The sequence below is a fragment of the Ovis canadensis genome, chromosome 5 (genome assembly GCF_042477335.2).
Source record: "Ovis canadensis isolate MfBH-ARS-UI-01 breed Bighorn chromosome 5, ARS-UI_OviCan_v2, whole genome shotgun sequence".
Taxonomy (NCBI): Eukaryota; Metazoa; Chordata; class Mammalia; order Artiodactyla; family Bovidae; genus Ovis; species Ovis canadensis.
Genome location: NC_091249.1, coordinates 67,953,040 through 67,975,391, shown reverse-complemented (window position 1 = coordinate 67,975,391; position 22,352 = coordinate 67,953,040). Strand labels below are relative to the sequence as shown.

Genomic DNA, 22,352 nt, shown 5'->3' with positions numbered 1-22,352 from the left:
AAAAAAAAAAAAAAGAAAACTTCTAAAAAGAAAAGCTTGCATTACTAGCTATCAAATTGACTGATAGTCTCAGAATTCCCAACGGGCTTCTGCAGGCTACCAAACAATCAGGAAGATTTAAGCATATAACAATTTTCTTGCTTGGCTTCTCATCTGGGGCCAGGATTGAAGCAGAAAGAAAATCAGTAAATATAGTAATTACTCTCATGAACAGAAGCAGAAGTTGAGTAACATCTTTATCTAACAATTCATTCATAAGCAAGTAATTTTTAACTCTTATATTCTTGTATTTTGTTTGAGAGTAATATCTCTTTTGGACAGGAAAAAAGTGGAAACATCAGAATAAACAGACCAGAATTTTTTTCAGTAAGATCACTAAGTAAATGAAGTGATACATTAATGCACATTGTTGGTAACGAGAAACTGCTTCCTAGGTAGTGAAGCTTAAAGAGAGTACAACATATAATTTATCAGCCAAACTAATATTTTTGAAAATGAGAAGGGAATAAAATTAATAATTATACTGGAAAAAGCAGGGTTAGAATGGGACAACTGTGGTTGTCTCCAGCAAATCAGGATATAGTAATTCTACCTAAAATTCTGCAGATCAGGTGTGTGTGTGTGTGTGTGTGTGTGTGTGTGTGTATTCTCACTTAGACAGGACTGCTGCCCACCAGGCTCCTCTGTCCATGGAAATTTCCAGGCAAGATTACTGGATTGAGTTGCCATTTCCTCCTCCAGGGGATCTTCCCAGCCCAAGGATGGAACCCCAAGTCTCCTATGTCTCCTGCATTGGCAGGCAGATTTTTTACCACTGAGCAGATGGTACATACATCAATCAATTATCAAATTATTTGTAAAAGGTGATAAATTACATAATTGCATGAGCAATTTCAGAAATTCTTTATGGAGCATAAAATCTCAAAGTGTAGCTGCTCCTCTCTTTCTAGAGTATACTCCTTTATATATATATATATATATATATATATATATATATATAGTTTATGTCTTTTTGTTAGTGATTTTGTTTGTAAGGAATATGTCTATTTTTATTTCTTTATTTTTGTCTCATTTGGAGTTAGTGTGTGTATCTGTATTTCCATGCCTTCACTCAGGCACTAGGTCTACAAAGCAATTCTCATTCTGAAGTTCAGTTCAGTTCAGTCGCTCAGTCGTGTCTGACTCTTTGCGACCCCATAGACTGCAGCACGCCACGCCCCCGTGTCCATCACCAACTCCCGGAGTCCACCCAAACCCATGTCCATCAAGTCGGTGATGCCATCCAACCATCTCATCCTCTATCGTCCCCTTCTCCTCGTGACCTCGATCCTTCCCAGCATCAGGGTCTTTTCAAATGAGTCAGTTCTTCGCATCAGGTGGCCAAAGTATAGGAGTTTCAGCTTCAACATCAGTCATTCCAATGAAGTAGTAAGCAACAATTCTGCGCTTGCGCCTTTCTGCCTCCACCACTAACCAAGCTGCCAGAAGCTGTCCCCTCTTCCCGTAAGTCCGCCGCGGGAGTTAGTTGGCCGATACTGCGCATGCTCCACATCGTGTTTGCTGCCCCACCAACCCCGCCCCCTGCCCTTCAGCCCGAGCCCAAAGTCTGCCAGCACGCCTGCGCGAGCGGGCGTGTCCCGGAAGCAGTTCTTTGCTCTTCTGACACGTAGCAACCGGTCCAGTACAGGGTCCTTAAATGAGTTTGAGGGGTTTGGGGGGCTACCAGAGTTACCGCCGCCGCCGCTGCCTCCACGTTTGGTGAGTGCCCAGTTCTGTGGCATGATGTTCGATTTCTCTCCGCACCTGGGCAGGGCGGCTCGTGGGCGCCGCGCCTGGGTCCTTTCTCTCCGACCCTCCCTCCCTTTCGGGCCTTGCTGACGCGGATCCTGCGAGACTATGCGCTTTCCCTGCCGGCCCAGGCCTTATTTTGCAAAGAGGCTGTCGTGTTTTCAGCTGTGAAGCCCTATCCCGACGTGACGAATCATCTTTGCTGTTGTTGGTATTTTAGACCCCACAGAACCCGTCCTCCCGTGTCCCCGCCCCTCCCGTACCCAGGGCTTATCAGCCCCTCGAAGTGGAGGTGTCTTCCTGGGCCTTGACTTAGAGACATTTCTTTAGCACACCCCACCCCGCGACCCACCTTCCAAATGCTGCAACCCTAAATTCTAGAAGAATTATTTGCCGCCTTCTGAGGGTATTCGCTTAAGTAAAGTGTCAGGATCGAATTCAGGAGGCCCTTAGGCATAAGCTGTCTTTGCCATTTTTCTGTTGCAGATCATTTGCAATGTCAGGCTTTGATAATTTAAACACGGATTTCTACCAGACAAGTTACAGCATCGATGACCAGTCACAGCAGTCCTACGATTATGGAGGAAGTGGAGTACCCTATAGCAAGTAACATTTCAACTTTGGCCATTTGTTTTTCGAGATTGCAGTGAAAACATGTACCCTGAATGTTTGGTTCTGCCTTAGACTGAATGTGGGAACAAGTTGCTTATCAGGACTGTGACGTCTCATAATCTTCCCGCCTTCAGAGAGATCTTGACACTTCTTTGGGTCGGACGACATGTCCTCTATAGAGTTTGGTATTTTCTGCAAAATACTGAGATGTGCCATGAGTGGAAAAATAGATTGTTTGAAGAACCTTTTTCTAGTACAGTATTTGAACATCATTTAGGGTATGGGTAGGAGCGTAAAGTAACTAGAGATAGGCTGTTTAGACCACAAGAGTAGTTAAAAATTAAAATCTTTTGACAGCTTCGTTAGTAGTTAAATCAGTCCAGTTTTCAGAGTATATCGATTGTTAACTGAAAGCACCGACACTGTTGAACAGTGTAGTTCCCTTCTATGATTCACCAGGTAGTTTTCATATAGCAATTGATAATCACTTTTATTACTTCTCACACCAAAACTTTTGGTCAGTCAGTACTCGCAACTTTCCAGTTGCACATTAAAGGAGCGGGGCACGGGGTCGGAGACTCAAAACCTTCCACTCCTGAACTGTTGAAAAAAACAATAGCAACAACAAAAAAATGTATTCTTTCCATAGTTTCTGGTGTTTGGCCCGGGGTCGGGGCGGGGGGGGGGGGGGGGGGGAAGGAGGGCTTTTTACCAGTCTCTTCTAGGACATCATATTCTTAGTTTCTTGTGTGTGTTCATTCTTTCAGTCATGTCCAACTCTTTACAGCCCCATGGACTGTAGCGCGCCAGGCACTTCTGTCCATGGGACCTCCCGGGCAAGGACACTGAAGTGAGTTGCCATTTCCATCTTAGTTTCTTAGGTCATGAAGGTTAATCTTCTCAGCCTCCCTTTTAGTGAAAGAGTTTCCTATACCAGGGTTACTTAACCATTTTTAGATGGTCCAGGATCCTTTAGAGAAACTGAAGCAAACTAGGGGCCTGTTTCTGAGAAATACACGTTTGCAGTCAGACATCTGTGTTAATGTGTGTATAACGTTCAGACAGTTCATGTGTTAACTGATGTGCATATGGACCCTGAATTAAAAACCATGAAGACTGTCCCAGGATGAGGGCATGTAAAGGGTGTGTGTCTAGTCTGAAAGAAGCGTTAGTACTAGGTCGTGTTGAAATTAACACAGTGTGGTTTGTCTTGCATAGGCTATACTTTTTACAAAGGCAAAAACAAAAGAAACCTGGAATCTGCTTATTTTGGTACATTGTAAAGCTTTTTTCCCCTAAAACTTAACACAGTGAATGAACAGTGTAAGTGCGCATGTAAATAATAATCTCTATCTCTGAATTACTGTTTTTTCTTTCTGTTAAATTCTAATTTATATAATACCATTGAAGATTTATCTCTTTTTATCAGTTAATTGGTCAGGATTGGAGAAAATCTGTTGAGAAATATCCATTCATTTATTTACCTAAATATATATTTTTTGTGATTGTTCAGTGTCTGACACGGAGAAGGCAGTGGCACCCCACTCCAGTACTCTTGCCTGGGAAATCCCATGGACGGAGGAGCCTGGTAGGCTACATACAGTCTATGGGGTAGCTAAGAGTCGGACAAGAGTGAGCGACTGCACTTTCACTTTTCACTTTCATGCATTGGAGAAGGAAATGGCAACCCACTCCAGTGTTCTTGCCTGGAGAATTTCAGGGACAGAGGAGCCTGGTGGGCTGCCGTCTATGGGTTCGCACAGAGTCAGACACGACTGAAGCGACCTGCAGCAGCAGTGTATGGCAGGGCAGATGAATGTAAGAATGGCTGGAGTGCTGCAGTAGGGCTTTGGAAAACCTATCTCTGTATGTGGACCTGGGTGCATTTTTAACCAGTGATATTGTTTAGACTCAACAGAATTATTCCACTTAGATTTCAAGTGAAAATGTATCTCTGCCTTTCTTATGTTTCTTCCTTTCTATCCTTGTTAGCATCTCTTAAAGGTGTAACTTACCGTCCTGTACACTTAGCATCTCACTTCAGTTCTCCATGGAGCAGTTGTTTTAGATATGCTGTTGCTAACCTCACAGTTCCATCTCAACAAAAGTCATGCACTGGTAAGCGTTGCTTCAGTGCTTGTAAAGAAGTTTCATTCCAGGTGCTTATATAAATGTTACTACCAATTAATAAATATGAATTTATAGATATTGCTGAGAAAAATAAGACTAGTGTGTTAGTAGTAATAACTGACTAAAGTTCAGTGTTTCTGAACTTTAAGAATACTTGAACTCTTCTGTATGTGCCTTCAATTGGATCTGCCCCTTAATGACATTTTTGTGTTTATCTCAGTTTATTAAATAATACTTTGTTATGTCAACTGGGTAACAAAGATCAGCTAACTTTTCTCTGTCTCTCTATCGATGAAAATACAGGTTCAGATATAATCTGACTTGGATTGTCTTCAAGTTTGACTTGGGTTATTATTAGTTCATAGTTCTACATTTGCCCTATGAAGTCAGCTTTAACATTTTGCATAGTTTCCACTACGGGTACTTTACATTCATATAAGAAAAAATAAACCCAAAAAGTAAAAGGACCTTTGATCTCAATCTGCTGAGGTTTATGAATGTCTTATTAGACATTGTATTATATATGTGTGTATGACATACATAGAAATACCAACTGTGTATTTTTAAAGCACTGAAAGCTAGTATTTTTTTATCTTCCTTTAACTGATAATACCTTTATGGACTACCTATGGATTTTGATCAGCTTAAGTTGTCAACCCAGTATGTTAAGAGGCTTTGTCTTTGTTGCTGATGCTGAGTGGTTATGAGAGCATTGGTTTCATCTACTTTTCCTGCTGTAGAAGTGTTGATTTAGTCTGTAAAGGTCATGTCTACCATATTAAGTTTTAGTTTAAAATGAGTAGGAGTGAGTCAGGGATTTTCCTGAGCAGATCCTGCCAGAAAAGGGAAAGTGTAAAATTCCATGGTATTGTCTTTCATCTAATGAAGGAATAATAGTGCCACATTTAAAGCTCTTATTTGCTTGCATTATTTCTCTTCCTTACATGAAATTTATGGGTCTGTATCAGTGGTTCTGAAGTGTTGTCTACAGCTCTCAGAGTGTCCTTGAGATCCTTCCAGGAGGTTTTGAAAGATCAAAACTATTTTTGTAATAGTGAGACATTTTGCTCTTCTGTGGTGGCTCAGATGGTGAAGAATCTGCCTGCAGTGCCAGAGACCCAGGTTCAGTTCCTGGGTTGGGGAGATCCTCTGGAGAAGGACATGGCTACCCACCCCAGTACTCTTGCCGGGAGAATCCCCATGGACAGAGGAGTCTGGAGGACTACAGTCCATGGGGTCACAAAGAGTCGGACATGACTGAATGGTTAACACACACACAGTGAGACATTTTATACCTTTTTAGGTGTGTTGGCATTTGCACTGATGTTGCAAAAGCGATGATTCGTAAAACTGCTGGTACCCAAATGTGAATCAAGACAGTGGCATCAAACTGTTCTAGTAATCATTGTATTCTTCATCACATACTTGTTGGGGGTGAGTGAAGCCATTTCATTTAAAGATGTCCTTGGTGAAGCTGTAAGAATTATTGTTTTAAATCCTGACCCTTGACAACATACATTTTAAAAATATTCTATGTGACAAAATGGGAAACAGTTCTAAAGCACTTCTACTTCATACTAAAGTATAATAATTATCTCTAGGAAAAGCACCTGTGCAGTTTGAGTCACAAGCTGAATCAGCCACCTTTTCAGGGAAACCTTTTTTTGGAAAGAACATCTGACAGACAAACTATGGTTCTTCAGACTTGAATAATTTCTCAAAAAATGAGTGAAGTGACCTGTTACTTCAAGGAAAGCAGTTGACAGTATGTGGGGCCAATGATCAGATTCACATTTTCAGGCAAAAATAAGCATTTTGAAAAACTTGTATCCATCACTGTGAAATTGTCAGCTTCCCAGTAATTATTTTCTGATGAGAGCAGTGATGATATTAACAAATATGATTTATATACATATATTTCATATTAAGTGAGTCTATATTTGGAACATCTGCATAACTCTCATTAATATTTTCTAAATGGCCAGTGCATGATGTTACAAAATTATATATGAGTAAAGAAAGGATCCAGTCAAAGTACAAGACAGTTCATTAGCATTCTTTCCAGTTGCCACATTGCAAGGTAAGTTTAAAAAACTATCACTTTGCTCTGTGCTTTGATGTATCAGAAAGAATATTAATGATAATCTAAAAAGATTATGAAAACACTCTATTTTCCAACCACATGTCTGCAACACTAGATTTTCTTCAGATACTTCAACTAAATGGTACATCACACAACAGAAGGAATACAGAGGCAGATATAAGAATTTTCAGCTGTATTGAAAAATAGCTTTTTCATTTAAAAAAGTTTATGGTAATATATAATAGATTTAATCTTACTTTAACATTAATAAGTATTTCAAGCATTTCTGTTTTAATTTCTAAAATGAAAAAATATTGATAGATATTACCCACATAAAAAATTTCAGTTCTCAATAACAAATTTTAAGAGTATAGTGGGTTCTAAGATCAAAGAGTTTGAGAACCATGGGTTTATGTCATTCTTTTTGTTTTTTCTCTTGCATGCATATTTATATTCTCTGTCTTTCTCTCCCTGGAGAAAGAGAATAAAATACAGTCTGTTTATGCAGATTGTACAAACCTCCATATGGAGCTTTTCTACTTGTTCCATGAACTCTAAGGTGAATTTATGATACATCCTTAGAGAGATGGCACTATAGCGTATTCTACTAAATTAGAAGATGTGAGTTCTTACCCTAATTCAGCCAGCTAGCCCCCTGGGGGTTGTGTGTGTGTGTTTAAGTAAGTAGGTAAATAAATAGTAATCAAGGTATTTGCATACCAAAATGACTGGGGAAATCCATATGCAGAAAAAAAAAATAACAGATGTTGATGTCAGGTAGGATTTGAAGGTGATTTTTATTACAGTTGTTATAAGAGCTAGCTACTGAAATTAGAAAGTCTGGTTTTGAATCCTTGCATAGATCATTTGTGGACAAATCATTTTAACCCAAATATCAGTTTACACATTTTGGTAATGAAGAGGATGATAAAATTAACCTTCTAGAGTAGTGAGAATAATGTGAGGCAGTTCACATTAAACACTTTACACAGTACTATTCAGAAAGTTATTATGTATGTTTTGGGAAATTTCAGTAGCTATATATTACATATAACAGAGTTAATGAATTTCAACAAATAATAACTATATAGGATTTTTAAAGGTACAAAAGATTATAATCTGAAAATTAAGTGTCTTACTTCACCTGTTTTTGGGTCCCTTTACCTATATAATTGTGTATATAATGTATATGTATATAAAACACATATACCTAGATGTGCGTATATAGTCTAAAAAGCATAGTCACAGTGGATACATATGATGCATACTATTCTGCCTTTCAGTTTTTCTCTGTTTTAAAATTTGTATTTATTTATTTGTGCGTTTTTTGGCCACACTACATGGCATGCAGGCTCTTAGTTCCCTGACGAGGACGAGAGGTTTGAACCTGCACGGGAGTCTTTAACCCCTGGACCACCAGAGAAGTTCCTGAATATTAGGTTTTATTCTTCCCCACTAAATGTTTTTGATTATCATTTCTTTCGAGTACCTACAAAACCGCCTCATTCTGTTTAACAGATGCATAGTAATCTATGCCCATGTCACAGTGTAGTTACAGATATATATTTATATTATTTTGGTTTCTGGTTTTTTGCCATTAAAATATTGCTGCAGTGCATTCTATCAATATTTTTATAGCCAGAAAAATAAATAGTATTTTTAAGCGTGTATTGGACTAGCATGATAAGAGAATACGAGCTATGTGTAGTTGAAATTTTAATTAATTAATTGGTTTTTTAAATTAATTTTTGGTTGCACTGGATCTTCGTTTTTGCAAGTAGACATTCACTAGTTGCAGCGAGCAGGAGTTACTCTCTGTTGCACTGCACGGACGTCTTACTGCGGCGGCTTCTCTGGTTGCAGAACACAGGCCCTAGGCACACGGGCTTCAGGAGCTGTGGCGCACTTGGGCTCAGCAGTCGAGGCCTGTGGCCCTAGTTGCTCTTCAGCACATTCAGTCTTCCCAGACCAGGGATCGAGCCCAGTATCCTCTGCACTGGCAGGCGAAACTCCCAGCCACTGTATCACCAAGGAATTCCACCTTTGATTTGCTTTTAATCAAGATGTTCAGTTAATTTAAAAATTAGATTTAACTTTAAAATCTCAAGTAATAATGAGGTCATTAGGTTTTTATATTTTTGAAAAAGCGACTATAAATTTTTAAAGAGAATTAGAGACTAAAAGATCTCTAAGGCATCTCAGCTCTCATTTTTAAAATGTCTTACCTTTAAAATAATTTCTTCTTTCTTTCTTACTGTGTAATTGGATTAGTCCTACTGATAGATAGGTCATATTTTTCCAGAACATGATGAAACAGATCATTAAAAGCTATTGCTTCAATATTATTCTGTTCCGCTTCAATATTCTTCTGTTATTTGCATCACTAAAAAAGCCATACCAAGGTCTGCTTCTACAGAGTAAGATTTGTTACAGTACATAGCAACAGAGATAATAAGTATACATTTACTTAAAAAAATTAAAAGAACTATTCAAATGCAAGGTGCTTTAATTATGTTCTGTTATATTCAGAAAGCTTTCACAAGAAAGATGCTTCCTATTTTTCACTGTTTGAAATCGATGATTGTTCTTAAAGACACTGATGCACTTCCAAAAAATAACATATTCAAAATCATCCATTCTTCAGCACTCAGCTTTCTTTATAGTCCAACTCTCACATCCATACATGACCACAGGAAAAACTGTAGCATTGACTAGACGGACCTTTGTTGACAAAGTAATGTCTCTGCTTTTTAATATGCTCTCTAGGTTGGTCATAACTTTCCTTCCAGGGAGTAAGCATCTTTTTTATTTCATGGCTGCAGTCACCATCTGCAGTGATTTTGGAGCCTCAAACAGTAAAGTCTGCCACTCTTTCCACTGTTGCCCCATCCATTTGCCATGAAGTGATGGGACTGGATGCCATGATCTTAGTTTTCTGAATGTTGAGTTTTAAGGCACCTTTTTCACTCTCCTCTTTCATCAAGAGGCTCTTTAGTTCTTTGCTTCCTGCCATAAGATGGTATCATCTGCATATCTGAGATTATTAATATTTCTCCCAGCAATCTTGATTTCAGCTTGTGCTTCCTCCAGCCCAGCATTCCTCATGTTGTACTCTGCATATAAGTTAAATAAGCAGGGTCACAATATACAACCTTAATGTACTCCTTTCCCTATTTGGAACCAGTCTGTTGTTCCATGTCCAGTTTTAACTGTTGCTTCTTGACTTGCATACGTATTTCTCAAGAGGCAGGTTAGGTGGTCAGGTATTCCCGTCTCAAATTTTCCACAGTTGGTTGCAATCCACACAGTCAAAGGCTTTGGCATAGTCCATAAAGCAGAAGTAGATGTTTTTCTGGAACTCTTTTGCTTTTTTGATGATCCAGCAGATGTAGGCAATTTGATCTCTGGTTCCTCTGCCTTTTCTAAAACCACCTTGAACATCTGGAATTTCACAGTTCATGTCCTGTTGAACCCTGGCATGGAGAATTTTGATCATTACTAGCATGTGAGATAACTGCATTTGTGTGGTAGTTTGAACATTCTTTGGCATTGCCTTTCTTTGGCATTGGAATGGAAACTGACCTTTTCCAGTCCTGTGGCCACTGCTGAGTTTTCCCAATTTGTTGGCATATTGGGTGCAGCACTTTCACAGCATCATCTTGTAGGATTTGAAATAGCTCAACTGGAATTCCATCACCTCCACTAGCTTTGTTCATAGTGATGCTTCCTAAGGCACACTTGACTTCACATTCCCGGATGTCTGGTTCTAAGTGAGTGATCACACCATCGTGATTATCTGGGCCGTGAAAATCTTTTTGTACAGTTCTTCTGTGTATTCTTGCCACCTCTTTTAATGTCTTCTGCTTCTGTTAGGTCCATGCCATTTCTGTCCTTTATTAAGCCCATCTTTGCATGAAATGTTCCCTTGGTATCTCTAATTTTCTTAAAGAGATCTCTAGTCTTTCCCATTCTGTTGTTTTCCTCTATTTCCTTGCATTGATCACAGAGGAAGGCTTTCTTGTCTCTTCTTGCTATTCTTTGGAACTCTGCTTTCAAATGGGTATATCTTTCCTTTTCTCCTTTGCTTTTCACTTCTCTTCTTTTCTCAGCTATTTGTAAGGCCTCCTCAGAGAGCCACTTTGCTTTTCTGCATTTCTTTTTCTTGAGGATGGTCTTGGTCCCTGTCTCCTGTACAGTGTCATGAACCTCCATCCGTAGTTCATCAGGCACTCTGTCTATCAGATCTAGTCCCTTAAATCTATTTCCCACTTCCACTGTATAATTGTAAGGGAATTTACTTAGGTCATACCTGAGTGGTCTAGTGGTTTCTCTTACTTTCTTCAGTTGCAGTCTGAATTTGCCAATAAGGAATTCATGGTCTGAGCCACAGTCAGCTCCGTGTCTTGTTTTTGCAAACTGTATAGAGCTTCTTCATCTTTGGCTACAAACAATCTCATCATTCTGATTTCAGTGTTGACCATCTGGTGATGTCCATGTGTAGAGCATTCTCTTGTGTTGTTGGAAGAGAGTGTTTGCTATGATAATTGCATTCTCTTGGCAGAACTCTATGAGCCTTTTCCCTGCTTCATTGTGTACTCCAAGGCCAAATTTGCCTGTTACTCCAGGTGTTTCTTGACTTCCTACTTTTGCATTCTAGTCCAAATCCTGAAAGATGCTGTGAAAGTGCTTCACTCAATATGCCAGCAAATTTGGAAAATTGAGCAGTGGCCATGGGACTGAAAAAAGTCACCTTTCATTCCAGTCCCAAAGAAAGGTAATGCCAAAGAGTGCTCAAGCTACCACACAATTGCACTCATCTCTAAGCAACTTCACTTTCACTTTCACATGCTAGTAAAGTAATGCTCAAAATTCTCCTAGCCAGGCTTCAGCAATACGTGAACTGTGAAATTCCAGATGTTCAAGCTGGTTTTAGAAGAGGCAGAGGAACCAGAGATCAAATTGCCAGCATCTGCTGGATCATTGAAAAAGCAAGAGAGTTCCAGAAAAACATCTATTTCTGCTTTATTGACTATGCCAAAGCCTTTGACCGTGTGGATCCCAATAAACTGTGGAAAATTCTGAAAGAGATGGGAATACCAGACCACCTGACCTGCCTCTTGAGAAACCTATATGCAGGTCAGAAGGCAACAGTTAAAACTGCACGTGAAACAGCGGACTGTTTCCAAATAGAAAAAGGAGTACATCAAGGCCATATATTGTCACCCTGCTTATTTAACTTATATGCAGAGTACATCATGAGAAACGCTGGGCTGGAAGAAGCACAAGCTGGAATCAAGATTGCCGGGAGAAATCTCAATAACCTCAGATATGCAGATGACACCACCCTTATGGCAGAAAGTGAAGAAGAACTAAAGAGCCTCTTGATGAAAGTCAAAGAGGAGAGTGAAAAAGTTGGCTTAAAGCTCAACATTCAGAAAACGAAGATCATGGCATCTGGTCCCATCACTTCTGGGAAATAGATGGGGAAACAGTGGAAACAGTGTCAGACTTTATTTATTGGGGCTCCAAAAATACTGCAGATGGTGATTGCAGCCATGAAATTAAAAGACGCTTACTCCTTGGAAGGAAAGTTATGACCAACCTAGATAGCATATTGAAAAGCAGAGACATTACTTTGCCAACAAAGGTCTGTCTAGTCAAGGCTGTGGTTTTTCCAGTGGTCATGTATGGATGTGAGAGTTGGACTGTGAAGAAAGTTGAGCACCGAAGAATTGATGCTTTTGAAATGTGGTGTTAGAGAAGACTCTTGAGAGTCCCTTGGTTGCAAGGGGATCCAACCCGTCCATTCTAAGGGGGGTCAGCCCTGGGTGTTCTTTGGAAGGAATGATGCTAGAGCTGAAACTCCAGTACTTTGGCCACCTCTTGCGAAGAGTTGACTCACTGGAAAAGACTGATGCTGGGAGGGATTGGGGGCAGGAGGAAAGGGGGACGACCGAGGATGAGATGGCTGGATGGCATCACGAACTCGATGGACATGCGTTTGCGTGAACTCCGAGAGATGGTGATGGACAGGGAGGCCTGGCGTGCTGCGATTCATGGGGTTGCAAGGAGTCGGCCACAACTGAGCAACTGAACTGATAATGAAAAGGACATCTTTTGGGGGTGTTAGTTCTAGAAGGTCTTTTAGGTCTTCATAGAACCTTTCAACTTCAGCTTCTTCAGGATTACTGGTCTGGACATAGACTTGGATTACCATGATATTGAATGGTTTGGCTTGGAAATGAACAGAGATCATTCTGTTGTTTTTGAGACTGCATCCAAGTACTGCATTTCAGACTCTTGTTGAGTATGATAGCTACTCCATTTCCTCTAAGGGATTCTTGCCCACAGTAGTAGATATGATGCTCATCTGATGTAAATTCACCCATTCCAGTTCATTTTAGTTCGATGATTCCTAAAATGTCAACGTTCACTCTTGCCATCTCCTGTTTGACTACTTCAAATTTGCCTTGATTCATGGACCTAACATTCCAGATTTCTATGCGATATTGCTCTTTACAGCATTGGACCTTGCTTCCATCACCAGTCACATCCACAACTGGGTGTTGTTTTTGCTTTGGCTCTGTCTCTTCATTCTTTGTGGAGTTATTTCTCCACCAATCTCCAGTAGCATGTTGGGCACCTGCCGACCTGGGGAGTTCCTCTTTCAGTGTTCTATCTTTTTGCCTTTTCATACTGTTCACGGGGTTCTCAAGGCAAGAATACTAAAGTAGCTTGCCATTCCCTTCTCCAGTGGACCACATTTTGTCAGAACTCTCCACCATGACCCATCTGTCTTATTGTAGATAATTAGCTTGATCTTAGTAGTTAATTTCAACCATGATTTATAAAATCTGCCAAAGTAGATATTCTGGAAATTGCATGACATATTTCTGCGCCTATCAGGGATATCAGATTTGGATGTTGACATAATTCTGAGACATGTAACTTTACTTGGCTTTTTAGACAGTATGCTGGCTATGACTACTCGCACCAAGGCCAGTTTGTCCCCGCAGACATGATGCAGCCACAACAGCCATACACCGGGCAGATTTTCCAGCCAACTCAGGCATATACTCCAACTACACCTCAGCCATTCTATGGAAACAACTTTGAGGATGAACCACCTTTATTAGAAGGTATAGTCGGTTGCAACTCTTGATAGTACTCTATAATATCCAGATGCTGAAAGTAAATCTTTGTTTGAAGAAGTTCCTCTTGTCTTTAAAAGAATAAGGCTGTAGGAAAAAAGTTTCTACTAAGTGACTCATTTCGAATAACACTGAGCCAGAGAGAACCAGACTTTTTTTAATAGATGTTTATATAGTGATAATAAAGTATGTCAGTATGTGAGCAGAGTAACTTTTACTTTAGATCATTGATGCAATTCTATCAGTGGAAGAAGTGAGAGGAAATAGCATGGTATTGACTGTTCTGCATGAAAACAAACTGATAGAGCTAGTAACATCAGTGTACGGTGTTTTTCAAACTGTATCTCCAGACCCAAAAAGCAATAGTTCTAAAAATTTTGGGGGAGATCGGATACCCTTTGGAAGTCCAGTGAAAGCTATGCATACTCTTCTCAGAAAAATGCACATATATACAGAGAAGACATAGTTTTGTGTACGTTTTTGCAGGGCCTCCTGTGTTTCTGAAGCCCCAGGTATAGAGCCCCTTACTATGAATGCTGTCTCTGTATTCTATGCTATAAAGGCCTAGCTCAGAGTGTCTGATTCATTATGTCCTTACCTTTTTCTAACACCAAACCAGAGATTTGATATTTGTGGAATAAGCACCGTAATCAGTAAAGACTGATTGAGGACTCACTAAAATAATATCTGATGTTGCTAGATCACTTTTTTGATACTGGTTGTTTCACTTTGTTTTTCACCCTGTTACAATATAAACTCTGGTAAACTGAAAGTGTATCACAAATCCTGATTGACTTCCTTTTTTTCTTTTTATTTAGAATTGGGTATCAATTTTGACCACATCTGGCAAAAAACACTCACAGTTTTACACCCCTTGAAAGTAGCAGATGGCAGCATCATGAATGAGACTGATTTGGCAGGACCAATGGTTTTTTGCCTTGCTTTTGGAGCTACATTGTTACTGGTAAGATTCTAGTTGGAGCTCTCAGTGTGAGATTAAAGAATGGAATTTAAATATTCCACCAAGAGCCTTTATTAAGACTCTTCTTTTACATCAAGTTTTAATGTGTCTTAAAAGGTATCGAGTTGTTTAAGTTTATACATATTCGTCACTTCACTATTGATAATATGGTATATTTAGAAATCATTTCTTGGTCCAATAAGTGGTCCAATTATTAGGGAAAATTGTTAATAAATAACATGTGGCTTTAGTCACTCATCAGAATTCCTTTTTTTTTAAGTTGCCCTTGAGTAGAGTTTTGTGGCATAAGTGCTGATCTTTCTTATATATTATTTTAATATTTAATGAATTGATAAAAGACAGCAACTTTTAGTCTCTCTCATCTCTCTAAGAATATTGGAGCATATTGAAAATGAGAAATTGTAAATATAATTGTTAATGTTTGTTTTATTTTATCTTATGTCCTCTTCTGAATTAGAAGAAATAAACAATATAATGAATTAAAGATGGAACTTTTAGTCAGAAAAGCTAGGCATGAACTCAGTGCGTCTAATCTGCCCTTGATTTCACCCTTCACTTCCCTCTGATAAATAACCACCTAACAAGATTGTTTTGGAGATTAAGACAGGTTATATGAGAATACTGTTCAAAGTATTTTGAATATAGTATTCAGAGTTTTAATGCATTGTACCCAGTGTCAGGTTTTATTATTATTAGTAAACCTTTTTAAACTTCTACACTCTTAATCAGATATTTACAAATAAGTATTGATTCTAACAGAAATCCCAGGGAGTTTTCCATTAATATAATCTGTAGAGGTATTTTCATAATTGAGTTTCATACGTCAGATGGGTGACAAACCAGAACTTTTTAAAGGCTTTTTTGCAGACTGATTTTAGTGATAGCATGACCTAAATACACTGTTTGTTCACGTAGCATGACTAAGAGTATTAACTCCAATTAAGCTCATGTTTATTGTCCTAAGATTGTTTAGTGATGTCTTTTGTAAGAGCAGAAAATTTTTAAAGTTTTTGCTTGTTTGTCAGAGAACTGTATAAAGCAACCACCAATGTGGAAAAATAATGAAAGAAGAAAATATCTTCCATTATATTCCTCTTACCCAGGAGTTAATCACTTTTTTCCTCCCCTCCCCACAGAACCCTGGCTCCCTGCTTATCCTGGCTTCCTTTCTCCTAATTCTTTTAACACCCATATAAAATCAATGATCGGAGAAGGCAGTGGCACCCCACTCCAGTACTCTTGCCTGGAAAATCCCACAGACAGAGGAGCCTGGTAGGCTGCAGTCCATGGAGTCGCTAAGAGTCAGACACGACTGAGCGACTTCACTTTTGCTTTTCACTTTCACGCATTGGAGAAGGAAATGGCAACCCACTCCAGTGTTCTTGCCTGGAGAATCCCAGGGACGGGGGAGCCTGGTGGGCTGCCATCTCTGGGGTCGCACAGAGTTGGACATGACTGAAGTGACACAGCAGCAGCAGCAAAGTCGATGAAATTATTTTTGCTGTTAAAATGATTATGACTATATCTACCAATGAAAATAAGTTGTTTCAGGGCAATTTTGGTGGAGTTGGGTGTATTCAAGTGATATTAGCTACTATCCAAATATTTGAATGACTTTCCATCTTGTTTTGGTAGTTTATTTGCTTAAAATCGGCCATATTTATTTTTAGAAATCTATGACTTGAGGTGATTCTACAATGGTTTTATATCTTTATTTGTTGAATTCTATGCCAAACTCAAATGGTAGCTAGAAAATGAAATCCTGAATATCTGCGTGTTGAGAGGTGGGTACTTTAAATTTCTTAAGAAACATATAAAAGGCAGTCTGCTCACTATTTTACTTCACTATATAAAGAATAGATACCTCTGTGGATTTTAATCCTCACAAATTAAATATCTTCTACAAGTACCATTTTAGGTGAAAGAAGCCCAGAGTAACTTTCTTTGCCCTCTAACATGTCATCTTTTTGTTACCCATAGGCTGGCAAAATCCAGTTTGGCTACGTATATGGAATCAGTGCAATTGGATGCCTAGGAATGTTTTGTTTATTAAACTTAATGAGTATGACTGGTGTTTCATTTGGTTGTGTGGCAAGTGTCCTTGGATATTGTCTTCTTCCTATGATCCTGCTTTCCAGCTTCGCAGTGATATTTTCTTTGCAGTAAGTACTGATCTTTATTTTGGGAGTTGATTGACCAATTCTGTGTAATAGAATTTAGTTCACTATCAATTTGAGGTAAATCACTGATTCAACAAACAGATAGTGGCTGTTATAAATGAAGACTGTGTTACATACTTTTCAGTGATGAATAATGGAAGTGAGAATAAATTTAAAAATCATTTATACCATGTCTTTCCATATAATAAGGAATTTTACTAGTTTTAGGTAAACTTACCAGTGTCCATAAACAAATTGAACAGAGGTGATTGTTAACCTAAATATTGCATGGAAGAGATCAGGTTGTTAAAATTATACTTACCTTCTCTTTAATTTTTTTTAATATCTTATTTCTTAACTATATCAGGCATATACTAAGTGAATGAATAATAAATGCATATTCTCTATTTAGTAGCTTCTTAACTAAAACTGGAACTTTTTATGTCAAGAGACTGTTTCTAGCCTACTGTGTTCTCAAATATCCTTGTACACAGCTTTAAAGTTGTGTTATTTTAAAATAATACTTTTAAGTAAGGATTAAAGAGAGAGGTATATATTATTGCTCATGAAGTTGCTTCTCATGGCCAGTGGACAGATGCTGTCTCAGTAGTTCAGTCCCCTCGTTCTGGCTAGTGCTAGACATGAGGAAAGATTGAGCTTTGTTATACCTAGAGTGGAAAAGAAGGCATAGCAGAAGAGTATGTATCAACTGATACTAGAGATTTGAAAGGGTGATGGCCTTATAGTGTCCCTGTTTTGGATGAAAATGCTTCAGATTTTCAGTGTAGAAACTGCTTCACTCTTCTCATTTGTTAAAATTGATATGTTTATATTTGAATTTTAAAGACAATGTTTCTACTAAAACAGTGTTTTCCAGCCAGGGGCAGTTTTGCTACCAGGGGATACTTTGCAATGTCTGGAGACAATTTTAGTTATCAGAACTCTGGAGGGGCAGAGGTACAATGGGTATTTTATGGCTAGAGGCCAGGGATGCTGCTGAATGTCCTAATGATGAACAGAACAGCCCTTACAGCAGAAGCACACACAGGCCAAATGTCAGTGCTGCCAAGTTTGAGAAATTGTGCTATATTAAGAAGCAAAATATGTTACAGATAAGCTTTTTATCACATGAAATAATTGAATTAACTGAGATACATCAGCATTTGAAGAAAGATCTTGGTTATTTCTATAGACGTCTACATGTGATTTAATTTTTAAGTACTTAAGAATTGGTAATGTTAGTACTCTTACATAACTAATCTCATCTTCTGCTTTTTCTCTCCGCTCTCCATTTTTCTTTGTCTGTTACAGAGGAATGGTAGGAATCATTCTTACTGCTGGAATTATTGGATGGTGTAGTTTTTCTGCTTCCAAAATTTTTATTTCTGCATTAGCCATGGAAGGACAGCAGCTTCTAGTAGCATATCCTTGTGCTTTGTTATACGGAGTCTTCGCCCTAATTTCCGTTTTTTGAACTGAATTTATCTGGGATGTAGACATCATTGGGCCAAATAACAAAAAGGACTTTGAACTCTTCAATCGGACCAGCAAATGGCTACAGTGCAACTCTCATGCAGATCTAATGTTTGACTCTTGGAGCAGTGGAAGTAAATAAGTATCTTTGGTTCATTTTTATAGAACTTTTGAATACTATATTGGATTTATGCAGTATGACTAGATTTAAAAGGTGTTTGTGCTTATACAAATAAGAAGTGCTATTTCTTTCCTGTTCCTGCAGCCTTAGAAAAACAACCTTTTCCCTTGCTAATTGTATATTATGGTGTTTTTGATAGATTTTTATCAACTGTGGGAAACTAACCACAGAGCTGATATCTTAAAAACAATCCATAGTAGAGAAGACACAGGACTTACTGGAGAAATATTTTTCCAAGTAATTAGGAAAGAAAACTTGCCTGTGTTGTTGAGTCAGATGCAATTGAAGCAAAAAAGTGATCGAAATGTGAAATTTTATGAGTTTGCACTTCAGAAATTTGACGTTCCTCTAAATTATCTCATGGAATTTTGGCCAAAATTCAGCAATACAGGTAGTTCACAGTCTACCTTATTGTAGACATGGAATGTGAATATCTGTTTAAATATTAGCATTAACTAAAACATAGTGACCTAGACTGGCCACATTAATGTTATAGTTGCATTTCCATGTTTCCCAGGAAAAAGATAATCACTAACCTTCTTTGAGGAAAATATTTAAAATGTCACAACTTCAGTATTGCAGTTCCCAATGTGAAGTGTGTTTGATGCTTATTGATTAAAATTTTCCCGATTAATTTAAACTGTGTTGTTGAGTTTATTGTCAAACCAAGATTTTCGGTGTTCCATTTTATTTAATTAGGCTCTGGTTTTGACTTGTATTCCCAATTTATTCTAAGCTTTAAGAATAGTGGTCATCTAGTATAGAATCAAAAAAAAATAAGAGATTAAACAAAACAGTTTGTTTTGAGTTACAACATTTATTTTCTTGTATTAAACATTTCATTAATGTTGTCATGCTCTTGTTTAAAAAATCTATAAAGAAATACTGTATCTTGTGTACTGTTGGCTTTTTCTGGAGAAACTTCTCCTAATTTTGGACAAAGATCAGTTATGAGAAAGGTGCTGTATTGGGAGGAAGTATTGCCTTTTTTTTTTTTTTTTAAGAGGAGACTTTCAGACTAAAAAGAAATGCCAAGCGGACATATTCTCAGTTCTTTTTTAGAGCTAGTTTTCAACCATAAAAGATTAATAAAAAACATACTACTTACAAGAAGATCATGATTTCTGATCTCCGGAATTACATGAATTTGTTTTTCTTCATTAGTATTTAATCTTCTGGAGGGGTGCACTCACTGATAATTAGTTTTTGGCTGGGTTTTTAAACTTAGCAAATTGTTTTAGAATATTTTTATTACAGTCCTTGGATAGTATTTTTTATTTTGCCTTTTTTAATTCATTTTATAAATGTAAACAGTTCTTCCTAAGATGAATGTCATGGGTGCCTTCTGTTAGTATCCAGTTATTCCTAATGAAGAGGGTAGATGATGTGCTGGGTGTTAAAATCTTCCACTGTTGGTTAAACTTAAGACCAGTAATCTTCAGCCAGATTCCCCAAATGAATCAAATTGTTTTCTTATTTTTTGCCTCCATCTCCAACAAAATAACATTTACCTTAAATCACTGATGTCGAGATTTTTGTTGTTAGCTGTCTTTTATTTAACCCCAAAATAATCAGTTGCAAAACTATTTTATTATTAGCTATTTTGTCAAAACAGCTATACAGTGGAGCTGCCTTTGATGTAAGTAAGAGTTGAGCTCATGAAGAGTCATATGTAGCCAAAATTTCCCCTTTGTAGAACTCAAATCAAAAATACAGTATATATAGCCATATTTGTGCATACTTTAAAAACAGATATACTGTGGCTCAAGAATACTATGTGGTAACTTTTTTCTACTGGTTCAGTTAAGTATCAGGAAGAGCATATGGTTTGCTTTTACACCCATTTTATGCCAAAACATGCTTGTACCTTTAAATACTGGAGATGCTCACAGCATTACTAAAAGCTTGCCTGTTCACTGTCTCTGAGTAAAACTGCGTGGGAGTGGAGTTTGCAGGTTCACTCACTCAAGCTAGTGTGTCGTTTATGCAAGCACGTGTATGCCAAGGACATGTAGTTGATTTTACATATAGTGTAAATGTGTATTTTACAACTTTGCTGTAATACTGCATTTACCAATGGATGTTTCAAGAGCTGTATAACAAAGCTTATAGAAATAGGCGTTCTTTCGCCAGATATAGTTATGCAGATAATGAAAAATTCTGTAAATCTTTAAATCCTAACTATCCTCAGATGCTACCCATCCAATCAAAGAGAATTGTTTAAAATATATCTAATGACCTGATATTGGATAGGATCTAAGTACTATGCATATGACTTTTTACAACTCTAAGTGGCATTGCTCAACTCAAATATACTAAGTATATCAAAATATACTTATAAAATATACTAAATATTATCAAAACTAAGGACAATTATCTCTATAATGTTATCTTACAGGATACTCTAATGCAATCGTGAAGAATTACGGGTATCACGATAACATTTTGAGATCCGCTTGTTTTCATATAGAGCAGGTCTAATGTAATGACTCAGACAGTTTGGTTAACTTGCCCTGTGGGAGGAAAAATATATAAGTGACAACAGTGCTTGGCCTTTCATAAAGTAGGGCCAAAGGTTATCTGAAAAACACAGCTTGGTACACACACATGAATAGAATAGCACTGGGCCTTCCTTCAAAACTTTAGCTAGAGCAAGCTTCCTCCCCAAATCGTGGCCCTAAGTGAAATATATCCTCTCAAGTATCCACTCAGTCATTTTGTAGTGTCAGATTCCAATTACTGGTCACCAAATGAGCTCGCTTATTAAAAATCTTAATTTATTTGGGAAAAAAGCTTTAAGTTATTTCTCAAGCAATTTGTATCTAATAATATGCTTATTTCAAAATAACTTTAAGAATGAAACAGTATCAAGGCAAAACAAGTACCTTTTCAAATATAGTAATTAATAATGAGTTTCTTTTTAGGATGTATTTAGGGTTTGGGAAAAAGAGTGGCAATAACAAGATATCAAGGTTGGTTGGAAATACCATAAGGAAAAACTGGTTCCTATACTTTAATGAATAGATAAGTATGATCTGCCGTTCGCTTGTCAGGCATATAGTGTTTCCTTTCAAACATCTTAGATAAAGCCTGTCCTCACCACTTTCTCCACAGTGTAGGTTCTTACTACTTTACACCACCAAGCGAGAAGTAATCCACTTTTAATCAACTCTGCTTCAGCCACCATCCAAATTATTGAAGTCTGAGTTTTAATACATTATTATTACTTGAATTTCAATAAGGTACTTTGTTCATGAATACTCTTTTTGTAACTGGGCAATAGGTAGAAAATAAAGCATTAGATACTAAATTCTTGATTTCTAGCGATTGACAGATTACTTTGCCAAGTGTTTTATAGTATTATTGCATTATTATCTCAGAGTAGGGACCTTAAAACCTGAAGAATGAAATCAAAACGATATATAGTTCTGATTTTTGCATCACAGATAGGAATATTTCTTGTTGTCCATTAAGTTCCTAGTCTAGTTAATAAAGAACATTACCTGCTGATGGAGCACAGTGTTCCATGTTTATGCAAATAAATTTAAATGATTACATACTCAAATAAAAACTAATTAAACACAAAGCTGTTCTCCTAGTTTAAAAGCACAATTACTTTCTTGAGCACATTAGGTTCTATTAGGTTCAGATGTTACATTTTTTTGTGAGTTTAATTATTAATTATTTAGGCTTGCTTTGCATATATAATTTGTTCTCCCGTAACTGCTATGAAATCTGCTGATTGCTTGTTGATTAATTAATTACATATTAAGGTTTTCTAAATAGCTTTGCA

The 22,352-nt window shown here is 37.6% G+C and overlaps 1 protein-coding gene across 4 annotated transcripts; it reads left to right on the top strand.

Moving 5' to 3' along the window:
• The first annotated feature begins 1,583 nt into the window (after positions 1-1,583).
• YIPF5 (Yip1 domain family member 5) lies at positions 1,584-19,199 on the top strand. 4 transcript variants are annotated; one of them, XM_069592323.1, is made up of 7 exons: positions 1,607-1,758; positions 2,275-2,394; positions 3,168-3,250; positions 13,580-13,752; positions 14,583-14,728; positions 16,727-16,908; positions 18,217-19,199. In XM_069592323.1, the coding sequence occupies exons 3-7, from the start codon at positions 3,192-3,194 to the stop codon at positions 18,377-18,379; spliced, it is 723 nt and encodes a 240-aa protein (XP_069448424.1). In that variant the 5' UTR covers positions 1,607-1,758; positions 2,275-2,394; positions 3,168-3,191; the 3' UTR covers positions 18,380-19,199. The 4 variants fall into 4 exon arrangements, with proteins under 4 accessions (XP_069448422.1, XP_069448425.1, XP_069448424.1 ...); XM_069592322.1 differs by having other exon boundaries at positions 1,617-1,758; positions 2,275-2,390; XM_069592321.1 differs by lacking the exon at positions 3,168-3,250 and having other exon boundaries at positions 1,584-1,758.
• The last annotated feature ends 3,153 nt before the right edge of the window (positions 19,200-22,352 follow it).